The sequence below is a fragment of the Dreissena polymorpha genome, chromosome 3 (genome assembly GCF_020536995.1).
Source record: "Dreissena polymorpha isolate Duluth1 chromosome 3, UMN_Dpol_1.0, whole genome shotgun sequence".
NCBI lineage: Eukaryota > Metazoa > Mollusca > Bivalvia > Myida > Dreissenidae > Dreissena > Dreissena polymorpha.
Genome location: NC_068357.1, coordinates 96482988 through 96502558, shown reverse-complemented (window position 1 = coordinate 96502558; position 19571 = coordinate 96482988). Strand labels below are relative to the sequence as shown.

At 34.0% G+C, this 19571-nt stretch overlaps 1 protein-coding gene and 1 non-coding gene across 2 annotated transcripts; one reads left to right on the top strand and one right to left on the bottom strand.

The window, feature by feature from the left end:
• Positions 1 to 12120: 12120 nt before the first annotated feature.
• On the top strand, positions 12121 to 14714 carry LOC127872422 (putative defense protein 3). The gene is made up of 4 exons (XM_052415753.1): positions 12121 to 12307; positions 12861 to 12997; positions 13997 to 14088; positions 14319 to 14714. The coding sequence occupies exons 1-4, from the start codon at positions 12121 to 12123 to the stop codon at positions 14698 to 14700; spliced, it is 798 nt and encodes a 265-aa protein (XP_052271713.1). The 3' UTR covers positions 14701 to 14714.
• A 4000-nt stretch (positions 14715 to 18714) lies between these two features.
• Positions 18715 to 18787, bottom strand: Trnar-ccu (transfer RNA arginine (anticodon CCU)). The gene has a single exon. It is a non-coding gene; the product is annotated as a tRNA-Arg (tRNA).
• Positions 18788 to 19571: the final 784 nt, after the last annotated feature.

Genomic DNA, 19571 nt, shown 5'->3' with positions numbered 1-19571 from the left:
GTACACACTGAGTTGAGTAGTGATACTTAACTATATATTAACAAAAAAAAACACAGTGAAAACAGCCAAAAATCACATTCATTTCATAATAATTTCATAATGCACTGGAACTGTTAACAATCATCGGCGTCAACAGATAAAACACAGTACATTCATTTCATATGAAAAGATAAATAAGTAACAATAATAAACGTTAAGTTAAACAACAATACAATTATTTCTTTCCTTAAAGCATATAATACAGTAAATTGCTAACCTCCGAAGGGTACTTTTATTATTTTTATTTAAGTAAAATTTATGCATACTTCGTCTTATTGAATAGTGTTTCGATATGTATTTGGATCTTTCTTCTAAATTAAATGGACATCTAAGTACAAAGTGATATTCGTTTTTAAAATCGCTAAAATTACATAAAGTACACATTCTTTCATTTCTGATAATGTTATTATGTCTACCAGTCTAATTAACATATTATGTGACAATAGACGTATTTTAGCAATGATGTTTCTATGTTTTTTTTTATTGTCAATGACATCTAAATAAATCTGTAAATGCCGTATGATTTAAAATTTTGCGAACTTTACAAGACCAGTTAACAGTGTTATTTTATCAGTCTAACCTTACAGAATGTTTCATCTTTAACGCACTGTTTGAAACATATACATCGACAAACACACTAATACTTGTACTACTAAAATGCTTCCGCGGCTTTTGTTGGTGCTTATACCACAACAACCACAACAACTACTTCAACTACTACTACTACTACTACTACTACTACTACTACTACTACTACTACTACTACTACTACTACTGCTACTGCTACTGCTACTGTTACTACTACTACTACTACTACTACTACTACTACTACTACTAAATTCTTGACAATAAACCATTGTGATCTTGGCAACATGCGTTAATTTATCATCTCACGAAAACAAACAAAACGATGTCCATTGCCGCAAATTAGTGAATAATAGCAATAAAATACATGCAAAGCACGAACAGTTCTCTTTAATTCAACACTTGGTCATTGATCGCGTCAACTTGGATGACATTTTGCCCGAAGCGGACGTAACGTCGTTTTGACACACGTTTAACCCTCGGATCTTACATATGATAACGTATTGATGTCGCCGCATCATTTTCACGTTTGATGTTGACAGATTCTGTTTTCGGTGGATGTAAACAACTTAAAAGTTTAAAGGTTCGTGTAATTTATTTTATTAAGAATGTTAATGAAATATATTAATTAAGGATGCACATATCTACTACTTGTATGCTGGATTGCATATTTTTGTTTTATGATTAATTTATTTTAGTCATGTCCTAAGTTAACACATAATTATATAAAATGTATCAAAACATGAAAACGGAAATTCCATTAAAATACAACTTAAGGTACTACATGGCACTTTTAATTGGCTATTTCACAGTTAATGGAGATTGGCAAGGTTATCTAAATTGCAATTTAAACAAAAATATACCATATAGGATGTCATTACTTAACCATTTTTGTATGTTACCCTCAAATGGATTAAAGTGAAATCGTGTAAGTATTTATATCCGAATGTCTCACATAACAAACTGGATGTTTGATCATTAAAACATATGACGCTTTGGAGTTCGTTAGAATCAGTGTAAGCCCCGACGTGCTTTTGCATAGACTTCATAAATCACTTTCTGTCATGTTATGTCTGTTTGTAGTCCATGTTGTCGATGGTATAAATGTACATTGTAAGTGAATATTTCTGGAGTTAAGATTCATGTTAAAAGTGTGAAGACCTGTTCAAACCCACAATGCTTTGCGTTGACAGTCCCAGGTGACACAGGATTTGTTGCTTTTTGTTTTGTCTTGTCTTACACATTAACTTCGTTTGGTATATAACTGCATGACAATTTGTTTCTTGCTATAAATAAAGTTGCGCATGAAAGAAAAAGGTTTCTCGCCTGTTGGTACTTGAAGTTTCATGTTTTGTTTATATTTGTTATTTATAGGTGAATGTTTTCATAATACTTCAGAACATATAGGCCATTTCCAGTTAAGATAAAGAATTCATACACATGTATGTATTTTTTCCGCAATTTTTAATTCTACATTATGATACAAGAACTATAAAGAAAAAAATCTGCCCCGATATTAACCCCGATATGTCATCCTAAGTGTTATCTAAGTTATTTGTCATCACTTTTATACATATAGTTTTAAGACAATAACGAATGGTTCTAATGACATGCATGTGAAAGCTACACACGCTCTATGGGAAAATGCACCAAGTAAAAATATTGTGTCTTTGCAACGTTTATTTGTATTTCCTTACCTACATCGACGGCAAAAACGTTATAAATATGGGTTTACGTGTCATTACGTACATATTACAACTATTTGGTGATTCAAAAAACATGCCTATCTTACGCTTAAAAGAAAGATTCTCTCTAGGGTTTTGTTTTATTTAAATATACTAGTTTTATGCATTACAATGACTAAATAAGATTGCGGAAACGAACATAGGTGACGTCGTTCTTAAAAATGCGAAATTGAATTTTGATAAATAAGATATAACCTTTACGTGAACTCGTTTATTGGCGCCTACAAATGATAAATGGGTGTGTACGGTAAATTGGCGCCATTTGTGTGTGTGGAGAAATGCGTTTGCAATAGTATTCAACCAGTCAACTGAAAATTTGCATGAAATAATAAAAATATAATTTTCGTTAAATGATTAAGCTTTATTCCGATCTGTAATTTCTTTGCGTTTATACCAGCTTGTTAATCATCTGTTTCTTGATCTGTGTTATACTATAAATGAGTTTGAATTGTTATAGCAATGCATCAGACGAGGCCATGATTTAACGTGTTTGAAATAAATCAATTTTTTCACGTAATATTGTGAACAGTTTTTAACGTTTGCTATACAGTGGTATGGAACATACTTAGGTTAATAAAAAAAGTTGAATTACTACGATAAACGAGACGCTCTGATGATATATTGTCCCAAGGAAAGACATCAAATTGGTTTTAACCGAAACAGAACATTTGTTTAAAATGTAAGCCTTTCAAACATCTTGAAAGAGTTTAAGAAACAAATTACACTAATAACAAGGTTGTTGCATAACGGAACCGTAATTATACAATAGCATTTATAATGATTAATTTTGCTTTGTCAAAGATAACATAAAACACAATATGTCACATAAATGAACACAATCTAGTCATACATTGATTTTCTGTTAAGTTTCAATTTTGTTTTTGCCTTTAATAAAACTAACTTTTAAAAAAGCTTTTTGAAAAAATGTCGATGATCTTACTTACCAAATAATGAAAATATGAACAAGAAATAGCAGAGGCCGATGCGTATCCCCACGCCGCATGTTTGACCCAGGAGGGCAACCCAGGGTTGGTAATGGGGCCATGCATAGTTGAGATTGACCGTATTGTCATAGGAGGTGTTCAGTATCAATTGGAAGTGAATCGGTGTAGAAATGAAGAAATTAATGTAAAATAACATATAACAAGAGATGTTTTTGTCAGGAACACAATGCCCCCTTCTGCGCCGCTTTGATTTATTTAAAAAAACATTTGGCAGGTTCATTACTTACCTCCCTTTAAAGCTTATTAGTTTCTTTGTATTTTTTTTTACCTTTGACATTGAATGATGACCTTGACCTTGACCTTTCACCACTCAAAATGTGCAGCTCCATGAGATACACTTGCATGCCAAATATCAAGTTGCTATCTTCAATATTGCAAAAGTTATGGCCAATGCACCATACCGGGGGCATAAACATGCGTGAAAATCTCTGACGCGGCCCCACCCCAACCCCTATAACTTTTGACCCAGGGATCAGATCAAAATTCCAAATAGTGCAGGGTCGCACATATACTCATAGCTACCATGTGTGTAAGTTTCAAGGTTCTAGTGCATATAGTATAGGAGGAGATAGTGGCCAGGACGGACGCACGGACAGACGGCGGATATAACCACAATATCCCCACTCTTTTGAAAAAGCGTGCTGATAATTTACCATGTTGATACACCAACTAATTTACACGCTTAAATCATGTGTATGATAAACGTATCTGTATAATACATTTAATTAATGACTGAATACACTGCATGAGTAATTCAGTCATGCGAAGTACTGTTGACAGAATTTACAAACAGCAAACCCCACGTGGATCTTCTATGATTCAAGCTAAGTTTACGCACCCATATGTTTTATTTAATTCATCTTCGAAACTCTTATAAACCGCGTTTGAGTTATCACCAAGCGAATCTTCGGATGTGATTCAATGTAAGTTTACGCCCCAATATGTTTTATTTAATTCATCTTCGAAACTCCTTAAAAACCGCGTTTGAGTAATCGCGTTTATAAATGTAATGATATATCTTCCGTCTGATAAATTTGTGGCCAACATTCCACAATAAACATTACATTCATTAAGCGCATGGTAGCAGGAGAACTATTTAATCTGTTTTACACTTTCTATATCATATAAATGTTGCAACCACTACAACTTGATCGCTTACGTTATTTGTCAATCTGACTGATTCTTGCTTTTGCTATAGCTATCTTATAGCTTTAGTCATATTGAAGTGAATGTGTGTACGTACTTGAGTGAATGTATTCCTTCCACTCACATATAATTCAATCAGAATTAATAAGTTATTAATAATCATCCACTCATATTGACTCTTTTTGAAGACGATTTGATTATGACGGGTTTTAGGATCACTATCGCAGGGTAACGATCTGTTCCACGATCTTGCCTTCCAAGACCGAAATAAATAATACCCCGAGGTATCCCATTGATACCATATTATGTTTTACAGATAAGTACATATATAAACAAACTAACGGGGAAAACTGTTTTCCGTTTTCCAATATTCGTTTTGCTTCAAAATAAAACTCGATGTTTTACTTGACACTTTAAGGATTCAATACTATTCTTCATGAAAAGAAGGTATATCAAAATTATGGTTGGTACAAACCGGTACATACTCTCATTTCGTTTTAGGTTTAATTGGGGATTCGTAGGTTTTCGCAGGCGTTGATTTGTGAATCGCCTTCGCGACTAGAGACGCACGATGATGATATAACTGTCCACTAATAAACAATCGATCATGAGGCCGCTCAATGTTGACAGCTGAATGACATGTGGAAATGACAAAAACATCGCTATTGTCATAAAACGTGCAGCAATTCAAGTCATCATTAACACTTTATTTCAATATACCCAGTGTCACATTTTATTTACAAATAATTTCTATCATGTCAATGATTTCAAAATTACTGAATATGCATTAAATAAAAATTGTTCCTGATTCGATGATGAGTAAATGTTCAATCTTAATAAATATATTTAATTCATGTGCCAACAAAACTAGGTATTCATGTATAGGCTAAATATACGAATTGCTTGTTTAACTGACATGATGACATGCAGATAAAATCTTACAATATTGTATGTCTGTATTTCTAGAGGTAAAATAAGTATGCTACATTACGGACAGGAACAGGATGGTATTTTTGCAGAATTTCGATTAAGTTTATATTATGGCAACATATTTAATCTAAAATTAACGAGTATCATTTCACTACAGTGACATAGAAAACAAGACTTAACTAGATGTTCCCTCAAATTTTCACTGGAACCAATACATTCTGCAGATTTAAACTAAAACGAAAGTTAATAAGAACTACTTAAACCTATCCAACCCGCCCACTTCCCATATACACGAGCAATGTAATACAATAAAAGTGAACTATGTATCAAATATTATATATAACAAAATCAGCAAATACACGTTTTTTAAATTGACATTTTGGACGTTATGTTTTAAAGCGCTTTTTGTTTTACAATCTCTCTCTCTCTCTCTCTCTCTCTCTCTCTCTCTCTCTCTCTACTCTCTCTCTCTCTCTCTCTCTCTCTCTCTCTCTCTCTCTCTCTCTCTCTCTCTCTCTCTCTCTCTCTCTCTCTCTCTCTCTCTCTCTCTCTCTCTCTCTCTCTCTCTCTCTCTCTCTCTCTCTCTCTCTCTCTCTCTCTTTTGAACGCATGCAATGCTTATTTAAACTGTTCGAACAATTTTTTTTTTTCATTTTGCTTCATTTCATTTTTGCCCAGCATAAGTGTCTCGTACAACTATGGCTAACGACTTCAATAATTTTACTGACATAGTGTAGGAATTTTAAATACATTTTACTGCATATAAGTATTTATTGTATCATTAATTGCGTTGAAGCGATCTGAATGTGGATTCCTGCACGCTCATCTGCATTTAATATATAATGGTTTGAGCTGGAAAAAAAACAAGCATATATTTTGATAATTATTACTATGTTTAATTAAATATGGTAAAAAATGTGGTCAACATATTGGATCAATAAACAATATGACATAAATTTAAGAACAGACTGGACAAAACAATTGTATGTACTTCAAACACTTTTTTAATTAAAAAAACTTTAAACACTGCTTTTTTATTTTAATAAACTTAAAAGGGATCTTTTCACGTTTGGGTTAATTGACAAATATAAAAAAGTTTCAGAATCGCAAATTTTCGTTGTGGGAAGGATATTTAAGAGGAAACAGTAATACTGAACATTTAGCATGCTAAAAAATATCCATTACATGCATCTTTTGACGATTTAAAAACCTGAAAATTATAAAGCGTTGCAACGCGAAACGATTCAATAATGTAAAGATTTTTGTTGTAATTGTTAAACTTTGTGACACAACGAGGACTGCTTAAATCAGGTATAAAATACACCATTTATTGTATGAGAACGGGTTGCCTAGTGGACTTTTACCCCAGGGGTCAGTGGTTCGAGCATAGTTGAGGGTTACTTTTTTTCTTTTTTCAATTGTATTCTTGTTTTTACTGGAGCTTTTCATGGGTGAACAGCCCTTTTACAGAGTTTAGAAAATGAGATCATATGGTAACAGTCCTTTAGGTATGAGCTTGGTTGGTCATTTGGAAGTCAGTTCTGATAACATGATTTAAGAAAGTTTGTTTTTAATAAATAGAGGATATTTGTTCATGTCAGTGTTAGATCGTTTGTTTTTTCACGAGTAATCATAGAAAATATATTTTCACCAGTGGCACAGCCACGAGTGAAAATATTATTTTTCAATGATCACGAGTGAAATAACAAACGATCTTACACTGACATGAACACATTTTCTGTTTCTTTTATGCCCCTTTTTCAAGAAAATAATTAACATCTGTTTCCCTTTCGCTGAAAAGTTACCCTTTCTCCCGTTGCGTGCCTCAATACATTTCAAAACACAAAATGACGTCATTATACCAGCGAAACTCTCCGTTCAAACTCTTTTACAATGTAAACAAGATAAGTATTGATGCAAAGCATCAAAGGGCGTCGGGAATTTCAGTGTTAAAGGCACTCAATGAAGTTACATGGAACGATTTTTTTCTACTGTAAATATTAATATATTGGCCGATTATTTTAAACAAAATAGAAAAAGATACTGGTATAACCATATATATAATTTTGTGTTATAACCCCCAAATAACCATTATTTATGATGTTGTGTTATAACCCCCAAATAACCATTATCTATGATTTTGTGTTGTAACCCCCAAATATTTCATAGTTCATTTTATTTACATTGGTTTCCTTTTTTACTGGCATCTGTGTGCAGTTTTCATTAATGGAACAGAACTGTGTAGGTTTTAAAAAATCTGCTTCATCTTGTAAGCGTAATTTCATATTTTTCTCAACTTCAAGGGGCTCATTTACGATAGGGTTTGAGTACTCATTGATATAAAAACACTGTAAAAGTTTGAATTTTTTTTAATGAAAACTGTAAATTGCATAAAGAAGCTGCATTTCACAATACTTTGAAATTCAGTAAAAGATCATAATAGATTTTTGCTTTGATATTCATCATTTTCAATAGGGTTCGAGTAATACTGATATAAAAACACTTAACAAGTTTGGAAAGATTCAGACGAAAGTTGTGAAATCTTTAAAACAAGTGGAAATTGTTTATTTTGTCAAATTTAACAGGAAAAAAATTCTGGACGTATTGTCCCGATGTTTCTCATTTTAAATGAGGTAAAAATGCTCATTGATATGAAGACACTGTTAGTTTGGAAAGAATCGGATGAAAAATGTTGATATAATCACCTAACCAAGCAGTTTTTCACTATTATTTTTAAATTTAAAGACACATTATTCTGGACTTATGCTCCGATATTGCTCATATAGAGTTTGGGTTGGGTCCTCATTGATAAAACAAACCTGTGCAAGTTTGGGAACAATCGGATGAACATTTTGGACTTTGAACAACGATTTCAAAATTTCTCAAATTCTAAGGAAGATAACTATGGACGTAATGGTCGGATTATGCTAAAAGGATCATACCACATGGATAGTAACACGTGTCGCGCTTCGCGCTCTATATGTGGTTCTTAAAAAAAATCCGAGGAGTGCTTGACTCTAGGGAAACGGGTTGCTGGGTCACAGCTCCTCCTTGATAAGCGGCTGCTTCCTTTATCGCAACTCATTGTTACAATCAATAATTCGTGTCGCGCTTCGCGCTCTATATGTGGTAGGGATATTACTTAGGGCCTATGATAGACAACCATAAAAATACATGAATAATAGATGTGCTGTTTGCATTTATTTGTTAATATAAAAACACGTGTATTTTTTATAAGATATTTCAGTGATGTAAGAAATTTTAATTAACGTTGTCACCACGCGGCATCCATTAATTTTATTAAAAATTTCCAATTGTAGTAAAATGGATTTTAAAATGTCTACATAAAATAAAGCTTAATTATATTTATAAACCTGACTTAAAAAAAGTCTGCCGCCGAATTGTTCCGTTCGTGCCGGAACCCGGGATTGAACCGGGGGCCTTTAGATGATTGTTGCGTAAACAATTTCAGTCTTACGCTCTCCCAACTGAGCTATTCCGGCTGAGATCATTTATGTACTGCTATTTGGTGAAGTTGTGTATAGCGATCTTTATTATATGTCTATTAATAAACTAATACATTGTACGTTTTCGTACCACTACGCCTTCCAATAAACTTGCTTGCGCGATAGGTTGTCAAATATCGTATTACATTGATTCTCCACTAAATAAGCAAATTAGAAAAACCACAAAATAAATATATTTTGATTATGTTTTGTTTTTATACAAAACCAGAAAGTTTCGCGAATTTACCAGTCCCTGTGATCTTTCCCCTGTGATCAGTTGTGGATCAGTTATTAATTAAAACAATTAGCTTTGCATTATTGGCAATAAATGTTGAAATAAATGTAATAGGCACAAATGCAGTTTTTATTTACACTATTTTACACAAAAAATCACCACTATGCAAGATATTCTTAAAACAAAAATATATACATTGATCCGTAAAATAACTTCTCCTCCCATAAGCGAAAAAAAAAATGCATTACATACTAGTCGCCGCTCTCCAGAGCAACGCCAATAAACGGTGGAAAAAGCATACAATCAAAAGAAAATTTGTTGGATTCAATGGAATATCGTTTTTAATTCACTCGTGATCATAAAAAATATGTATAAATCATGACGTAAATCTTAATATGATAATCTAAAAATAGAAAAAGTAGTTCCGAAAATTTGTTATTTTCACCGGTTAAAATAACAATTTGTTTATTTTCACTGCTGTAATTACACAGCAGAAATGTCATATTTTAATCATTAGATATAAAATAAACATTTTTGTTGGTGCAATAAATTAATTAAGGTAGCGCACCTCTAATGGGCACATATCCAAATATAATCTAATTAATTATTTTCTTAATCAGCATCATTTCACTGAACTACATGCAAATTTGTATGTAGGCTTTCCATGCTTTTTAAAAAAATATACCGATTTTTTCAAAACCACCCCCACGCTCGGCTTTTGTCCAGTTTATTTTCACCCCTGGGGTATATAAAAGTTCCATAATTCATTCAAATTTCCAAATATGGGCATGCAGTTGGTGTGTACAGATGCTGTAAAGGTGTTTAAAGTTTAAACAAGATGAAATAAGTATTCTTTTACAGACATTTATTTTTTACAAATTTTTATCTATGGAAGAGCACCACGAAATGTAAGTGATTTCAGCCAAGTAAAAATTGGGTCGGTTAAAAACAGTGTCATAAAATTCAAAATAGTATCATTTAAGTCATATTTTAAACTTAGTTTTTATAGAAACACTATATACAGCAAAAATACCAAGAACTAGACAGATTTACCGTTTACTTTTTGAAATAAAAATAAAAATGCAACATGCATGGTTCGTATTTTCAACAGTAAATCACCCAATTTCGCCATAACGTTGTTTTAATTTTAATAATTGATAATGTGCATAAAAATTGCAACATATTTAACAATAAATATAGCTTATATGCCATATTAAATCAAATTACGTTAGAAAATAAATAAAACGCGTCGCAAAAAAGTATACGTCGTCGGCAGGATTCGCACCTGCGCGGGAATATCCCAAAAGATTTCTAGTCTATCGCCTTAACCACTAGGCTACGGCACCTAATAGTAGGCTCTTCAACCTTCGAAGAAATCGCGGGAAATCATTAGAGGTGCACTACCTTAAAATATATGTAGATAAAACAGCCTCCTGAAAGTTCAGTTTCACGGTTTTTATAATTAATTTATTAATTTATTGTCATTAAAATACATGTTTATGAAAATGGCAAAGTCAGATCATACAATTTATCGAATAGCACGTAAGTAATTAGTGGAATGTGACGTTTTCATTCTGACGTCTACGATATAAAAAAAAGAAATTCGGAGGAAGCACAAACGCCATAGAGCCGAATGTGCGTTCTCATTGGCATGAAATAAGATTAAAAATATAAAAGTGCCTTCCGTGCAAACATATGCGTTTTCTCATTCAAAACAACCGAAAACGACGCCATTTTGTCAGTCAGTAACAACTACTTGTCTTAAACGTAGTCAGTCCAAGTGCACGCTTGCCTCCCTGAATATTGTGCGTTATGTTAATAAAACGTTTAGGATGCGGTGTACCTTTGTCTTTTCAAACCTTAATCATAGCTTGAAATGCGTAAACCTATTATAATTAAGTAACGTGTAGTTCGTCCTAATATTTGACTCATATAATCTGGAATGTCTTTGGATGTGCACGAGTTTTATAGCTTAAGGCAAGAGGGTCTCGTAAATTTCTAAGCCTGTACATCTTCATTAATTTTATGAGGACGTTTATCGATCACATGCTGTCAATCTTGATAGCATTTTATCGACCAACGCCTTCAAACACGCCAATGATTATTTATAAGAAATATGATTACATTAACATATTATTGCGGATAATATCGAAAAACAAATATACAAAAACATCGCTTTGTAACGTTTGTTGATGTCTTGATCACATGTTTAATTTATGAATCTGCTGCCCGTCTTATCAAACTTCGTACGACATTTTCACCTTACGATGCAATTTTCGAAGCGCCATAAATATGTAACCGTCACTTTTATAATTACTTTTGTTGAACATTTCCATTTATTTCCAAAAGTAGCTGTTAGATATGCTTTATATTTGAAACATACAGATCATAATCACTTATATTTTTAAATTACAAAATTCAATCGTAAGTTAACAATGTCGTACGACTGTACCTTTCTTAACGTTATTTTAATAAAAAGTTAGGTTAAATTTTCTTTTTGTAGCACTTTATTTGAACAATACGAAATTCGTGTTTTAAAATATTTTTCACTAATTTGTGTTTATTTTTGAGTACGTAATTGACACTAATTAAAGAGTACAATCTTGCTTTATCTCTTTGAAAAAATTTCAGTTGATGATAAGATATGCAAAACTTTTATTAATTTGCATTTATCTGTGCTTTGACGTTTTTTTCATATTATATTCTTTAATTTTGGAAGTCTTACAGAATGTTTTGGAAGATTGTCAGCTCGCAAATTTGTGAACACGTCCTCCAGCATAAAATCAATTGCAAACTTTAATAAATCTATAAATTCGGCACTAATTAAAATAAACTTTTGTGAATTACGTATCGATCGATAGTAGCGTAACATAAATATAAATAATTCTCATTTGAATACAATCAATGCCTTTTGATTCCAGGCAACAAACATGATACTACAGCTGATCGTTCTAATGGGCGTATTGAGGGGCGTGGCAGGTTACAGTAGCGGTGCACCCCCTGGGCAGTGTAACCTCATGTACCCGGGACACGGGGTCCCCGCCCAGCCAGGGCCCGCCCCCTACAGGATCGAAGTCAGCGATAACTCGTTCGGGTGTCCGACCGATAACATTACAGGTGATGCGTTATTATGCATGTAATCTATCGAACGACAAACACAATTAATATATGAACTCAAACATACAATCAAATTAAAAGCAAAGTCCGTCCAGGTATTCTTAACAAGCAGTTGGTGTATGTATAACATTTTAATTGAATGCACAACGATTTTCCAAGTGTGTTCTTTGTCCGCCCAAAGAGTTGTTTGTTTGTTACGGTCAATAAATCAAGAAACATTACGGTAAGGTGCCATTGTGAATATTATAGTGCCCTATTTAAATTAAATACTATACCATTGATCTCGCCTTAGCATCAATGTCGAGTAGTTCAGGGAACTCGACGAGTTTTCTTTCAAGTATTTATGGTGAGTGCCTAGCGACCGGTAATCACGTGTTCGTTCCACACTATGAGAGCGTTCTTTAGATTTCCCATACAAAGTACTCGTTTTTTCCCAGAAAAGGGATTCATGAGCGTTTCGATAAGCATTAGGCTTTCAATGCAATCGAGCTTAAATAAAAAGATATAAAAGTTACTTGAAATACTTATCAATAATGCATTCTTCCATTTACAGTTTCTCTGGTGGGCCAGGGACCCGCTGTGTTCCGTGGCTTCTTTTGTCAGCCCCGCCCCAGCCCGAATGTGTTCTATACTTCAGGCGTGATCAGCGCGCCACCTAGCGCATCGGATATGAAGGACCCTTGCGGAGAGGTAGGGAACTCAGGGGCTATGTTTTGAATGATGTTTTAGTTTAAATTTTTCCAAATTCAATAGACAATTAGAAGAGCATGTCCTTGAAAAACTTGAGAACTCGAATTTGAAATCCATGAGTATTTTCTATGGAACTTATACTTAAATAGTTTTTGAGTAGATTTACAAGCATTTTTTAGTTTGTTTATATGCGTGGAAGTAAATATCATGTTTCAACAATTTCTATGACATCATTGACGATAGTCACCGATACAACACGGTTTTATAGCTACTGTTGATTAACTTATCAAACACGACACTGGCAATTCTTATTTAACAAGAATAAGGGCAGATGTAACGTTGTAAAAAAGTTTTAAAAACGCATATAGTAGTAAAAATAAAGTACTTGTCTCAATCGAACAATCATATATCGGGCCATATTAATAAAATGTTCGAATCTAAATAACTATCGATTTACCATTATTTAACAACGCTCGGTCGTTCCGAGTATTTTTATCAACGTTGTTTATTATATAACTATATCAAATAGTGTCCGCATTGTTAGGTCCTAGTAAGATCGATGAATTCCAAGTCATCTGCGAACGTGACCTTAACGAAAAATAGATATCAGCATACATCTATACCACGTCTGCCAAAAAATTTGTTTAATAATAAAGTATGCTTTATATAAAAAAAATCACGAGAAGCAATGTTTACAGCTTATGTAATATAACGTCATTAAATGAAGTGAACACACTCGCCATATGTCAGACTTGTCGATGTAATCAATATTCAACGTGATTTGAGCTAAAAATTCCAAGAATACAATATTTTAATAATATAATGTTTTTTTAACAGCGTTGCAGACAATAGTGAGCTTTATTTTTTTGAGCTCGTACATACCTGTGATACTCACATTGGACTTGCAAAAACAAAAGAAGTAACCGTATTATTGAAAAAATAAATAAATAAAACAAACAAACAAAAACAGCAACAACAACAACATAATCTACCTTTCAGGGACGATCACTCACGCATACTCTGGGCCGCATTAACAAGCAGAAGGTTACTTTCTCTTGGACACCAACGATCGCACAACCAGTCTACATTGTGTAAGCTTGTGGTGGTATTACAATCTTAAGAAAAGTAGTCATTTAATATCAATATTTTTGAAAATTTCTAGTTATAATATTATTTGAAAACATACTTTAACAATGGATGATGAGGTTTTCAAAGATTAATGTTTCTGATATTATTGTTTTAATTGTTTACATATATATATAGAATAACTATATCGATGTACACAATTACATATTGTAAACGATTGCCTCATATTTTCCAGGTGTAGCGTCGTTGCCACGTACAACACCTTCTGGGTCAAATTGACCTCTGAGGTCATCAATTACGTCCAGAAAGACTGCACCACGCGACAGACGACAATTTCCCCACAGACGCAGACGACAACTCCAATCACCACGCCGGCTGTCAGACCTGTTTCAACAACAACAAAGCGTCCGGTAGTACCAGAAGTCGCTACAACAACTGTTGCTACAACCACTGCAGCACCGGTCACGAGATCCACTTCCGGTCAAACTGACGGCAGCGCAGGGATCATTGTTGGCAATACGACATCAAACGATCCAAAAAATAGTGTTCGCTCAGCCACGTGTATTACAGAGATTGTGTTTGCAGCTGTTACTATTACAATTGCTTTAGTATTTTAAGAGACTCCTATATATATGCGGGTATTATTTTTTATTGAACATAATTTAAGAGTAGATGTGAAGTTATGTATATATGGATATTATTTCTAAATAGAAAAGAATTAATGAGCAGATGTGAAATTATGACAATAATTAGTGTACATATTTTTGAATACAAAGACTCACGGTTTCAAATATTTTATTAATAAATAATAATTTAAAAAGAAATGTAAATGCTTGCGTGTAACTTGTGTTTGCATGTTGAGGGACTTTTTTTAAAAGAACATGATAACATGTTGTTTTTTTCATTAATGTAAAAAGCCGAACTAAAGATGTGAAGCATAATAACAAAATAAGAATTTAAACAAAATGTAAAATAAAAAAACGTTGGACTAACGGGATTTGAACTGAATTTACCTCCGAGTAAAACGAGTATCGCCGGTAAACACTATTCTGACTATCCTATTTGACACTTTATTATCTAAAATATATATGCGACCCGTCGTAGTGGACTCTCCGATCCTTCTAAATTGGATCAATTTATTACCAAAACTAGGGATGTCTAGTATATTTATTTCTATATTTAGAATATTTCTTAAATAAACTCCTTTAAGCAAACAGCGCAGACCCTGATGAGACGCCGCATCATGCGGCGTCTCATCAGCATACTGTACAGCATTAATGCTTTACTATGGAATCCAGATAGTACCATCTATAATCTCGCCCTTCTGTCATCAAGGGCGACAGTAGACACACGAAGCGATATAAATATACCGTTTAAAAAACGCGACAGTCGACAAGCGATATTATAACAGCGATATTTGAACAGCACAAATATCGCGTATCGCTTAGTGTGTCTATTGACGCGGTCTGAAATCAGACCGCGATACACGAGATTCGGATAATATGGGCGATATTTGAATAATAAAATATCGTGCGTCGCCGCGACTGTCGCGCAAAATAGTGTGCGTTGTTTCGTGTTTCGTGCGTCGCCCTTTGAACGCGAGACATGACACACGAAACGATACACGATATTTTGCGCGACAGTCGCGGCGACGCACGATATATTTAACACGATATATCGCCTTTTTTGGCTACCTACATAAGGGCGATATATCGTGTTTAATATATCGTGCGTCGCCGCGACTGTCGCGCAAAATATCGCGCGTCCCCGCGACGGTCGCGCAAAATATCGTGTATAGCTTCGTGTGTCTAGTGTCGCCCCTGATGAAAGAAGGGCGAGATTATAGATTGAACTATCCGGATTCCGTACTTTACTAAGGTACATAGCTAGCAAAACACATAAAGCACGTTATTAACAAGCGACATACTGTACGCCATTAATGATTGATTATTGTACTCGGGCAGCTCTGTTTGAGTACATGTACTTAGAAGGACTGTTCTGCCACTCAAAAGCGACTCAAATTGTTTGCTTACATTTTAATATTTCCTGTATAATCATGCTTTCAAATTCACGCAATACTTGCATACACGAGTACATTTCCATATATACGACTCGGTAGATTAAATCTATTATCTACCCAAAGTTTATCTCGGCTAGAAATGTGACATCTCTTCAGAAGCGGCGGTATATAAAGTAATTTAAGTAATGCATGCAGACGCGAGTACATTTCATCCATACCACTGGGTTAATTAAATTTAACCTCCAAAATTTATTTCGGCAAAAAAAATGTCATTGCATCAAACAAAACATAAATAAATTCGGCGTATATCCTGACTTTAAAATAAAGCTATGACAATTATTTGTTTAAACAATGCAACTGATTACACAGGTTTAATTGTTGTTGTTGTTTTTGGTACTTCTTAGTCGCCTATCCACCGCATGAAATGTGTTCTATTAAATTCACGTATATTCAAACCACGCAATAGTGTTCGTAAGTAAAAATTACATCGCTTATTATGGGTTTATTTCTTCTTCATCGAAATATATGGTATTTTAATATTTAATGAACACGCAGTTTTCTTTGGACAAAATCGAATCACACATTCAGAGCCACGTCATGCGAAAATGGATCTTATAGCGTGTTGGCCGGAGTAGCTCAAGCCCAGTCTCCGCAGTTTCGCAGTCTGGCCAGGATCTGCGCTTTCCGCTTTAAAATCACGCAAGATTTTTAGTGTATTATAAGTTATCTTCAGACCAGGCTGCGAGATGCGCAGTCTAGGCAATAGCTACGCTGGTCGCATATGGCATAAAACCTATTTTCGCCTGACGCGGGTCTTTAAAAGTCACATTGCTTTTTGTAAATGGAACATCTGAGCACACTCAGTTTCGATAGAAAATTGAAGTCATTGTGTTATTTATAGCAAACTGGCAAATTGGGGTAGCATATGTAGACTTTGAAGAAAGATTTCCAGACGGGCTGACAGAGTACGACAAACATTTGTGGTTAGATAATTCAACGATTGCAGTTTATACACTTTTTTCTTGCAGTTATAATAAGCTAAGACTATTAAAACATTATAGATTTGTTATTTTTTATATTAAATGACATTTTTCAAAAAATACTTAAATCTGTTAACACGTCACTTTTATTCATTTCTGTCACAGTATGGCATATTTACGGTAAGCTATGTCGAGGCCACGAGATAGAAAAAGGAGGAGTGCAAAACTAAATTAAAGAGGAGTGCAATTAAAAAAAGAGCGGTGCAGTAAAAAAATGAAGGGTACAGCTATATATATATGCGTACAGAATATGTGCACATGTTACGCAAAATTTGATTGGCTGTGTAGCTCGTTCCCTCAAGAAAGCTAAAATTCTCATCACTTTTGTTTAATGCACCACACGATTATTTACTGCACCGCTGTTTTTTTTAATTGCACTCATCTTTTATTTAGTTTTACACTCCTCTTTTTTTATCTCGTGGCCTCGACTTAGTAACTCGAGGCCACGACATAGCTAACTCGTGGCCACGAGAAAGACAAAAGAGGAGAGCAATTTAAAAAAAACGATGAGTAAATGTCACCTCTATGCCATCGTACATATTTGAGCAGGCATGAAGAGAACTATTAGCGCTGGTTATATACTGTCACCCGACTTTCTTGTCTGCGGTGGGAACCTAGTCCCAACGTCCGTAGAATATAACATCATAGCACCATTTACTGCTACCGGAAGTGTATTATGAAATTTAGTGGATTAATGAATAAAATATATATTAACGATAATTTTCCTCATACAGCTCTTAAAGGGGGCCTTTTCGCGTTTTGGTAGACTTTCCAACTGTTCAAATGTCAACTTGTAACATTACAAGATGTAAAGATACGCGATGACTAATCTAGACGTGTTTACATGCTCACAGTGGAAATCGGCAGTTCGTTAAAGTTACTGTTGCAAATGTGTAGACTTTAGCATTCACCTTTATAAAGAAGCATTAGAGTTGTGACAAAGTTTTGTGCGTTGTGTATGCGATTTAAAAATAAAAGTAAATGTATATTTTACATTTTGAACATTTATTTTTTATTCATTGAACAGTTTTAATTGGACAATGCACAAGATGGACATTTGAGATGTCTCAACCATAAAAATTAACATTGTTGAAAATTGAAACATTAAATATCAAACATTGTTTATTTGAACGGATATTATTTGACATGTTTGAATAATCTATAATTGCAACATGGAACATATCAGCTGAATACTCAACACGTGCAACATTTCTGGTGATAAATAATATTGGCGGTCTTTCCCTTCCATACTTTAAATTATTTAGCAATGTATTTTTTTAAAGATACGATCAGTAGTATTCAAAGGCTTATAACGAGTATTTTCCGAGCAGCTCGCCTACAGATTTATCATGAAATTCGCCCATGGTATGCCTTTGTTTCTGTAAGTCCACCTGATGCCTGTTGGTCCTTTGTACGTTTGTCTGCACGGATAAGTCTATTGCGTATGTCAGCCACGGACGTTTATTTAAATTTACACACACGCACATTTGAGCCAAAACTAATGAAACCTTTGATAGACCTTGTTCAGAAAACCTTGATATATGAAATATGTGTAAATAAAATCGTGATGTAACCTACGGCGGGACTCGAACCCGCAATCCCCGGCTTAGGAGGCCGGTGCCTTATCCATTGGGCCATGGAGGCGGTACGCAATTTAAACCGTGTCTATTAGTTCACAGATATATTTGTGCATTTTTTTGGTGTTTTCACGACAAAGCACACTCGTAGACTACTCTGGTACTCAACCTTTACATTTTACTATACATGTACTACACGTTTTATTGAAACATGTCTGTAGGTGTGGAATTCGGACGCTCGATCACTAAAGCGCTATATTTTTGTACGGCTTATAATGCATGCCATATGTGTTAAGTTTGAAGGTCATGATGTGATTCTACAAAAAAACAGATACTGTTTTGCAAGGGTGTTGAATTCTAAAAACTTTACTGATAATACTTTTTACTCAATTTTCGTTTCAGTTTGTACTTACTGGCATAACTATATGGTATTGCTACTGGTATACCAGCAGATCGTGACAACGTGATGTAGGTAGACGAGTTACTGCTATGTGCAATCAAAAGCCGACTAAAGTCCGTTTGTAATGCAATACCGTAAAGGGAAGCGAATTAAATGCGACTTCGAGAGGCAGATATATACAGTCCAACCCAACATATATATATATATGAAGAAAGATATGCGTGAACGACCAGATACACAGACATACAAACAGACATGCATATTCCTCTTGGGGACTTTTTCATGTTACACAATTTCACTTAAAACAAATAAAGCTTTATTTTAAGAAACTAAAATATTTAACACAAATTGTTGCTGAAATAGTTAATCAAACTTTATTATAATCCAATCTTTAAATTAATCCAACGTTTTTAACTTAGGTTGAAAAATATGAACTCTGACTGTGACAAGC